This window comes from Archocentrus centrarchus, chromosome 4 (assembly GCF_007364275.1).
Source record: "Archocentrus centrarchus isolate MPI-CPG fArcCen1 chromosome 4, fArcCen1, whole genome shotgun sequence".
NCBI classification, from domain to species: domain Eukaryota; kingdom Metazoa; phylum Chordata; class Actinopteri; order Cichliformes; family Cichlidae; genus Archocentrus; species Archocentrus centrarchus.
In genome coordinates, this window is record NC_044349.1 from 34,688,693 (window position 1) to 34,698,863 (window position 10,171).

A 10,171-nucleotide genomic window follows, 5' to 3' on the forward strand; every position below is an offset into this window, starting at 1 on the left:
GTCTGGGTCTAAAGCCCAGGCCTTTCTGTACGGAGTTTGCATTTTCTCCCCATGTTTGCGTGGGTTTTGTCCAGGTACTCCGGTTTCCTCCCACAGTCCAAAGACTGTAGGGTTAGGTTAATTGGTGATTCTAAAATTGCCCATGGGCGTGAGTGAATGGTTGTCTGTCTCTCCGTGACAGATATCCACTGTGACAGGCTGGCAACTTGTACAGGGTGCACCCTGCCTCTCATCGTATGACAGCTGGTACAGGGCTCTAACCCCCCCACCCCCATCCCCCCACAACTCTGAATTGGATAAGGGATAGAAAATGGATGGATAAATTGAACTGAACTGAGTTTCCTGTTCCACCAACAGCAGTATGACATATAATGAACTTCTAACAAATCATGAGCACAACATCCAGGAGTGTTTTGTGAATTCCTGGTCATCCAAACTTATAAACCAATGAAGCAGAATGAGTCCAAATATAAACAAAGAAATCAAATGACTGTTTATTATTCAATTAAACTGCACAGACATAAAAACATTATAATCTGGCCATGACAGACACACAGAGACACATGGACAACAGAAACTACAACTCTGGAATCTCATACAAACTACCACTAATACATACCCAGCACTGGGAGAAGCTGAGTTATTTTAACACTCCCATGCAACTACAGGTCAACACATAACTTGTTCCTACTGACCCTAGAATCCTATACTGTCATAGAAATAAGGGGGGTGTGGGTGTGTGTGTGCGCGCGCGCACGCTTGCATTAAATGTGTGTATTTGGGATGACAGGCTGGATGTTTGCAGTTGGTTGAGACAGAATGTGGATGGATGATGATGATGATGAATGTGGATCTAAAAGTCTTCAGAGCACCACTGTATGTATATACCCAACTTTTGCAAAATGGCCAAACTCCTTACAATATTTACAAAAATATAAAATGTAAATAAAAATACAAACAAATTCTCTTTTTAAACACTTTTGTTAAGAAGGGAGGACTGAGGTGTAGAAGGTTTGCTGGCTGTCTTTCAGTGGTGGTGTCCTCCATACAAAGTGGGCCCTGCAGACACTACTGATCTGTCTTCTGCTTCTTGCTTTCAGTCTCATCCTGAAAATGAAGATCAAAGTTAGAGGTGCTGTCTTACAAAAATACAACACTAATGATGTTTTAGGCATGTTCACACATGCACTGCAGCCCTAACCTTTTCTACCTCTCACTTAAAACAAACAGTATTTCAACACATGGATAATCACCCGATACATACTAAATGTATGAAAGAGGCTCTCAGGACACTGTGCACACCTGAATTTCTGGATAGTGTTTATATATGAAATTGGTTTATTATCATGTTGCCTGTTCTGGTAAATGACTGGTTCTTATATTGTGCTTTTCTGATCTACACAAGCACTTAAAGGGCTTTATACAACATGTCTCAGTCACACAAGCACTTTCTACATCTAAGTGCTTTCTAGCTAACATTCACACACAAAAATCACACTGATGAACCCATTTTGAGCAGCTCTGGGTTACCTTACAATATAAAGCACCTTGAGGCAACTGTTGTGATTTGACACTATAGAAATAAAATTGTATTGAATTGAACTAATGAACCACAGCTCTGTATTCACTATTATTGTTCACTATTATAAATTGAAAGTCTAAACTTGTGTATTTATGTTTATTTAGGTGAATCTTGGATAACTCCATAAAGCTGTGGGGTCTTCAGAATTTAAACTATTGTGAAACTACAGAAAACTGAACTAAAGTGAACTGAACTTCACAGTTAAGTTAAAACTGCAGTCCTCGGTTGTTACACAACAGGATCAATATCAATTGAAACCAGTGATAATGGTGTATTCCTAATAAAACTCTCAGCTGCCACTGACTCAGTAATATCTGCTCACTGCTTTGGTTAATCCAGTACTGATCTTGTTTGAATTCAGAGATAATTTTTCTCCCCCTTGATGTTTTGAAAAGCAAATTTTGGGTTCATAGTAAGTAACATCTTCCATGAATGAGTTTAAGGTTTAGGGCGAAGTATTACAGAGACAGCTTTTGTCTGTTCTTTAGTCATTGCTCTTTTTTTTAAAACTAAATACCTACTGTATCTTGGAAACTTTCTCACCTCATCATCATCATCATCAGCTGCTCTCTTCCCCCTTGGCCCATCGATGTCATCTTCGTCATCATCCTCCTCATCACCTGAATACATAAAGATAAAGCCTGTTAGACTGACATAGTAGGACAAACCCAGGCTTCAGTTCACCATGTATCCCCTCACCTGGATAACACTGCTCCGACCTCTAAGCAGCTGTCTTGTTAAATAATGCAGACAACATTCCAGTCTCTGTCTACACACATGCATAATCTAGGTTTATGTGTAGTTATCTAAAATATGAACTGATACACAAGATGGAAATCACATTTAAGACATACAGTTAGGTCCATAATTTGTTGGACAAAGACACAATTTTTGTATTTTTGCTGCTGTACATACCCACAGCTCACACATCTGCACATCTTTATTGATTGACTTAGAAAGAATCTAAACAGTTTAAGAAGTAGCTAAGAACTAAAAAGTTGTAATACTGCTAATAATAATAATAATAGAATTATTCATCCTTTCATTTTCTTCCGCTTATCCGGGCCTGGGTTGCAGGGGCAGCGGTCTAAGCAGAGAAACCCAGACATCCCTCTCCCTGGCCCCTCCTCCAGCTTATCCAGGGGAACACTGAGGCATTCCCAGGCCAGCCAAGAAATATAATCTCTGCAGTGTGTATGGGGTCTGCCCCGGGGCCAAATAAAATAATTTTCAAAATATGGGATAAATCTTATACTTTAGCAGATGTCCTTATAATGATGCCTTCACTACAACTGATGTGGTTATGAGGAGAGCCATCCATGAGTAGTTTTTTTATCTGAGCTACACTGTGTTGTTTTCTATACTAACAGTGACTTATGAGTCAGAAGGAGTTACCCACATGTGTATACTGTTGTCTGTAGGCCACTGAAGGACACTGCAGACATAGTGCAGATTTATTTTTAATTATTCATAATAATTACAGTACACAAGTAATTCTAAGTTTTAAGAGCTAATTAGTAATTCTGAACTTTGTGTCCTTTAGTTGCACTATGACATTGCTAAATTTACTGTATAAATAGCTACGTTGATGGTATGATGGTATTATGTTTGATCAGCTTTATGACAGTTGGCTCCTAAAAAAGCAACAGCAAAGAAAGGGCACCTAAAATGTCCCCTGAGGTATACATACTGTATACACTGAAACAAAAGTATTATGAACAATCTCTGCGTAATGCTGCTAGTCCTGTTTTGGAGATGCTCAGACTCAGTAGTCTGGCCCTTTGTCACAGTTGCTTGGGTCAAAATGTGTGTCACAGTTATTACATCTGGGCACTAGGTGGCAGGACAATCCTTCTATTAAATCAGTGTAATATTGTGAAATTAGCTGGCTTTTGTGCACACAAGTGTTCTGGAGGAAGTATGTAAATAGTGACATCTGATAGAGAGCAGAGCTCTTAAATAGTAAGTGTTGCATCATCCATTCACTCCAATGGAGCTTTTTTTTGGCAGATCATGGAACCTCTGTAGAATGACTTTGGAAAGCAAGAAGGAAAAATGACTGAAGGCAGAGGCAACGATTAAATGGTGAAGAATGCAGAGTTCAGGGAGGAGTTGAAACAGGTTCTTTGTGGCAGGGCAGAGTTAGCAGATGAGTGGGAAAATACAGCAAAAGTGGTGAGAGAAGCTGCTGAGAAGGTGTTTGTTATATCTTCTGGACAGAAGAAAGATGACAAGGAGAATTACAGGAAAGTATTCAAAGGAAGATATTAGCAAAGAAGTGGGATAGTTAGGGAGATGAAGAAAGTAAACAGGAGTACTGGGAGGCAAAGCATATGGCAAATGGACTGGTTCTTTTCTCCTCAACATAAGCACTCAAAGTGTTTTATACATATCTAAGTGCTTTCTAACACTCAACAATAACACACACAATCACACTCCAATGAACACATCAGGAGCAACTTGGGGATCAGCATCTTGCCCAAGGATACTTTGGCACACAGACTAGATCAGCCAGGGATTGAGCCACCAACCTTCCAATTAGTAGATGACCTGCTCTACCTCCTGAGCCAAAGCCACCCCACAAAGAGAGAAGGCAAAGGAAAAGGATGTGCAGCAGGTCAGAGTGATCAAGGATAGAGATGGGAATATACTAACGAATGAAGTGTTGAAAAGATGGAAGCAGTACTTGGAGGAGATGATGAAAGAAAATGAGAGAGAGGAGGACAGATAGAAGAAAGTTAGTAAATCAGAAAGTGCAGAGAATTAGTAAGGAGAAAGTGAGGGCCGCTTTGAAGAGGATGAAGAGTGGGAAGGCAGCTAGTCCAGATCACATACCTCAGGAGGACATATGTATATCTAGGACAGAGGGCAGTGGACGTTTTAAACCAGATTGTTTAGCAAAATCTTGGAGTGCGAGGATGCCAGAGGAACAGAGAAGTGTACTGGTACTAATATTCAAGAACAAGGCTGATGGGGAGAGTTGTAGTAACTACTGAGGGACAAAGCTAATGAGCCATATCCTGAAGCCATGGGAAAGAGTTGTTGAAGGTAGGCTAAAGAGAGGTGATAATCAGTATGACTTGATGCTGAGAAAGAGCCCTACAGATGTTACAGATTAGAAGGCATAGCATACATTTTCATTGCTATGCAGATGATACCCAGCTTTATCTAGCTATGAAGCCAGATGACACATCAATTAATTAAACTGCAGGAATGTCTTAAAGATTTAAAGACCTGGATGACCTGACCTCTAATTCCCTGCTTCTAAATTCACTTGAAACTGACACTGTACTCGGCCCTACAAATCTTAGAAACATTGTGTCAAACCAGATACTTACTCTGGATGGTATTACTTTGGCCTCCAGTAACACTGTGAGAAATCTTGGAGTCATTTTTGACCAGGATATGTCCTTCAATGCACATATTAAACAAATATGTAGGACCACTTTTTTGTATTTGCGCAAAGATTCTTACTCTGGATCACAGCACCTTGGCCTCCAGTAACACTGTGAGCGATCTTGAAGTCATTGTTCATATTAAACAAATGTGTAGGACTTTTTTTTTGCATTTGCACAATATTTCTAAAATTAGAAACATCCTTTCTCAGAGTGATGATGAAAAACTAGTTAATGCGTTTATGACTTCTAGTCTGGACTTTTGCAAGTCATTACTATCAGACTGTCCTAAAAGCTCCCTGAAAAGCCTTCAGCTGATCCAAAATGCTGCAGCTAGAGTACTGACAGGGACTAGAAAGAGAGAGCAGATTTCTCCCATATTGGCTTCTCTTCATTGGCTCCCTGTTAAATCCAGAACTGAATTTAAAATCCTTCTCACATACAAGGTTTAAATAATCAGGCCTCATCTTAGCTTAACCCTTTCATGCATGAATTATGAGGACCTCAGTCAAGATCTTTTTCCTGAGTGTTTTTATTCCTCTTTAGGCATGAAAATAAAACAATGCAATTGAAATTTTGTTTATGAACCTGCTTTTCACTGAGTTACAAACATGTCCACCCAGCTGGACACCATGTGTTTGACTTTTGAACCAGTGAAATATGTATTTAACAAATCAATGATATTGCATCCTCAGATCCACTGTCACTACTGCTAGCATTGACTAATCCTGATCATGTTAATTACATTCAAATAACAAAGAACTCCCCATGACTGGCCACTAGGTAGCAGTGTGTGGGATGATGCACAAGCATCCACTGTGTTGGCTGATAAGCAACTATAACAACGAAACACGTGCATATACAAGAGAACAGCTTTTCTACGTGCACCACATGTTGATCCTGCATTCTGAACCCCCTACTGACGACTCTTAGTGCTTGAGGGCTATGACAGAGAGCCCTGCTTGCCCTCTAATAGACATTACCATGAAAGCAAAGGTATACTCACATTCAAAGTCAGCAATAACTGAAGTCAATTAAGAAATTGTGAGTACAAATATTTTTCAATTTAAGTCATGTATACAACTGACCTCATGATTCCGTAGGTGACCCCTCCAGTATAATAACTATGCCACTATGTCTATGAGCTTCTTTGGTGTCAGAATATTGTTTAAATTCCTGTTAAAACTATGCATTTAGGAGCATACCTGCAGCAGGTAGCAGACGTGGTAGGGATGAGCATACTTTATATTATACTCACAAAAATCCAAACCCCTAACAGCACCCAAACCCTAAAAAATAATGCCACGTATGCTTTTTCTCTCTTAAAAAAAAATGCCCCCCCCCTCCATTTGTTGGGTATGTTGACATGTTTTTTGTTGTTTCTTCATTCCCTTCGTCAGCATGGCATAAAGAAACCTACCTTCTCCATCCTCCTCCTCCTCCTCGTCGCCCACATCCTCCTCATCCTCCTCTACCTCATTTTCTTGCTCACCATTTTCCTCATCCTGACATGGTGAGACAGATTTATATTGGTCACCATTAGACACACACAAACTATCCATGTTCTACAAGGTGTGAGAGAAGTAAGGGGAGCTGTTCTTACATTTTTGCCATTGGCAGCAGAGTCTTCTCCATTCTCTGTCTCTTCAGCCTGTTTCTTCTCCTTCAGCTCCTGAAAGTAAACATATTCTCAGACACACTGGCCCAGATTTATGAATGCAGTGTATGAACAGCACATGGGCAAATGACCAAATCTAATAATCTCTACAGTCAAGTTTATAAAGAGAGAGAGAAAAAGGTATATATATATATATATATATATATATATATATATATATATACTAGTTTGTAAAGTAGACTCAGTTTCAACACCGTAAACATCTGAAGTGGTTGCCAATACATCACAGAGCAAATAAGATCTGATGTGTGTTTTAATGTTCTCTGTGTGTGTGTGTGTGTGTGTGTGTGTGTGTGTGTGTGTGTGTGTGTGTGTGTGTGTGTGTGTGTGTGTGTGTGTGTGTGTGTGTAGACTGGCAGTTATACAGTTCTTTCCTTGTCTTACTGACCACTCAAAGAAAGCACGTTACACTAGAAGCCCCATTTCCACACATTCATACAGGGCTTTATTCTATACCTTTATTTCTATACCTATACACTTTATCTACCTTGCATGCATGGCCTATGTACAGTCAGCAGCTACCCCAACATGCGTGTGTTAGGGTAGCTGATGGTGGTAGCCAAAGTACCCAGAGGACACCCAGGGAGAACACCACAGAGAATGGCACCAGAAACCAAAAGATTAAAAATAAGAACCTTCCTGGTAACTGGACTGTAGCGCTTTTCTACAATACTTGATACAATGATACCTGGGCACGCAGACTATATATATATATATATATATATATATATATATATATGATTTTTATATATATATATATATATATGATTTTTATATATATATATATATATATATATATATATATATATATATATATATATATATATATATATGATTTTTATATATATATATATATATATATGATTTTTATATATATATATATATATATATATATATATATATATATATATATATATATATATATATATATATATATAAAAATCACGTTTCATTTTACGCATCGCTGGCTATAAAGCAAACGCCAAACAAATACTCAGAGTGCATTCTCATTGTTAGACACGCGCAACAACTCTCGGGTGTTTTTTGCGTCCTCACCGTGTTGGAAACGGGGTGCCAGCTGCGTTTCACAGACACGGAGCTCTAATGCTCATTGGTTAATGCCCTCTCAGTCCCTCCCAAATCCAGCTGGTCGGTGGAAACCCGACACCGTCAGTCACGGGGGGCATTTTTTTTTTTTTCCTTTTTACAAGACCGCCGCTGACACACAGAAGTGCAAAGACTACAACTCCCAGCAGCATTATTCTGTGTCAACTAATCAAAGCAGGTGCTAAAATAAGTAAATATATTTCTTGTGAGAGTCCTCCACGGCACAAAGCTCAGTATATTCCTGTATATCAGCCCACAGCCACTGAAGTCCACGGCTGACTGAGGACACGAGTCCACGCTGCTGCGCTGTCCGTCTCTGGCTTCACTTTTGTCACCTTGCAGCTGCCGTGTCTTCATACAGAGGGACCCGCTGTTAAATGAATGGGAGGCTTTCACCGCACGCGGAGCGCGTGTGTTTGCCAGCCCACACACGCGCTCAGTGCGCTCCACGACACGAATCGCGCGCCAGCTATTTGAAAACGAGCTTTTCTAAAATCTGTACTTCGCTGAGTCGTGTCGCTCGCTCGCAGCCTGTTTAGGAGACCTGCTTTGTTTAAATGCGGGCAGCTCAGAAACAGAAGCGCTGCCCCCTCTGATCACTCCGCACCAGCAGGTAGGAGAGGCTCGAGGAAAGTCATCAATGAAATGGAACGAGGAGGAGACCGGGAGCAGCGCGCCTCTGCGCAGGGAGCACAGCAGCTTTCTTCCACTGTGATCAAACCACTCATAAATCCAGAGTCGTGCGCGTTCCCACGGAGCTCCGTGCCGGCAGTGAGGTGGAGCTCCAGATGAATAAACTCAGATTATTGCTCGATCGCGTCACCGACTGGAGTTCCAGACAAGACAAAACTGCACAGTTCGAAACACAGTTCACGGAGCTCCAACGGAACTATGGAATGGCCCACACATTGTGTTTCTGTAAATAATTACATGGACACGTATCATAACCAATTTTAAATATGTCACCTTTTCATAAACCCGATATTTAATATGTAAAAATCAAAAAGAGAACTTTTTTAAGCCAACATGTCAATATTCCTGCGGTCGGTGCTATTACTAGCCCACTTCCATTCATGAAAGTCGTTTCTCAATTTACAGCAATTATAAATGTTTCATAAAGCGTGAAAGTAACAGTTTGACAGAGTCCTCAGCAGCCGGTGCAGCGGGCTCCTCATTCAGTGAGTCTGGCGTGCAGCCGCGCACACGGAGGAGCGACCAGCACGGACCAAGTGCAGCGGTCGCAGTTCTAGTTTGTGAATGACAGACAGGCGTGCTATAATCTCTTCATGCCTGACTGTAAATGAAACAGGGAGGCGGTATTAAGCTACCCACCGACGAAGCTGATCATTTTTTTCTCGTGCCAAATCTAGAACCTTAATCAGCCTATCTTCATGGCTCATCCATTTGCAGGGATGCTTTAGCGCCGACATTTCAATAGACTACAAATGTGTAGATTTAGATAAGAATTTTGTGTATATAAACAGATGATAATAATTAGTCTTTAGAAAATTGCCAGTCTTCATTTTTGGAGACACTTTTCTTAAAATAGGTAAATTAGTAACAGGTTACAGTTATAAATGGAAGCAAGAGTTAGAAAAAGCATTGTGCCCTTCTACCTCCTTCTATTGTCCTTACCTTGGCGCTCAGTTCTCCGCTGCTTTCCACCTGACTGTCTGCCATGTTTGATATAGACACAGAAATTATTATTCTGTCAGAATATAGAAAATTTAAAAAACAGATGTATATAGTCCAGTTGTTGTGATAAGAAAACCGTTGTGCTGTCAGCTGCGTGTCCGCCAGCCGGAGAGCCCTTCTTTATAGGCGGTAGGAGGAGAAAGGTGCCCAGAACTGCGCTGTGATTGGTGGCTTGGCTTTGGAAATATTCAGCTTACTATTGGTCAGAGGAAAACAATAGCCAGCCCTCCGTGTGTGTGTGTGTTGTTCCCCGATGCTCATGGAGACACAGATACACTATAAACCTCACACACGCTGTGTTACTAACACACACTACATGTGTAACCGTTTCAAAAGTTCAGCATCCAAATGCTCTCCTCCTGGTCCCACTGGTCCCAAACCCTGCTGCAAGTCCCGCTTTCAGTGGTGCAGGAAGCATCACCTAAGATTTGTGTGAAGTTGAAGGAGTCATGTGAAGGTAATATACCCCATACTCCCCAACTGAATCATGATCCCGCAGTAGAAAGTACTTCAGTAGAAATACTAAAGTATTAGCGGCAGATTGTCATCATTTTAAACGTTTAAGCTGTCATCATACACATTAATTAATTATAGACTGTTGATGAGGATTAGTATAAGCTTCAAACTTTAGCCTTTGTGTTGCCAGTGCTATAAATAATTTGACCCGGATTTAATCAATTATTGTACATCCTTAAAGTAGGACATCTTTATCGG

The 10,171-nt window shown here is 40.5% G+C and overlaps 1 protein-coding gene across 1 annotated transcript; it reads right to left on the reverse strand.

Moving 5' to 3' along the window:
• Positions 1-468: 468 nt before the first annotated feature.
• On the reverse strand, positions 469-9,579 carry ptmaa (prothymosin alpha a). The gene is made up of 5 exons (XM_030728213.1): positions 9,398-9,579; positions 6,581-6,649; positions 6,398-6,482; positions 2,126-2,202; positions 469-1,107 (listed from the first exon to the last, which is right to left on the reverse strand). Exons 1-5 carry the CDS (start codon positions 9,440-9,442, stop codon positions 1,069-1,071), a joined length of 315 nt encoding a protein of 104 aa, XP_030584073.1. The 5' UTR covers positions 9,443-9,579; the 3' UTR covers positions 469-1,068.
• Positions 9,580-10,171: the final 592 nt, after the last annotated feature.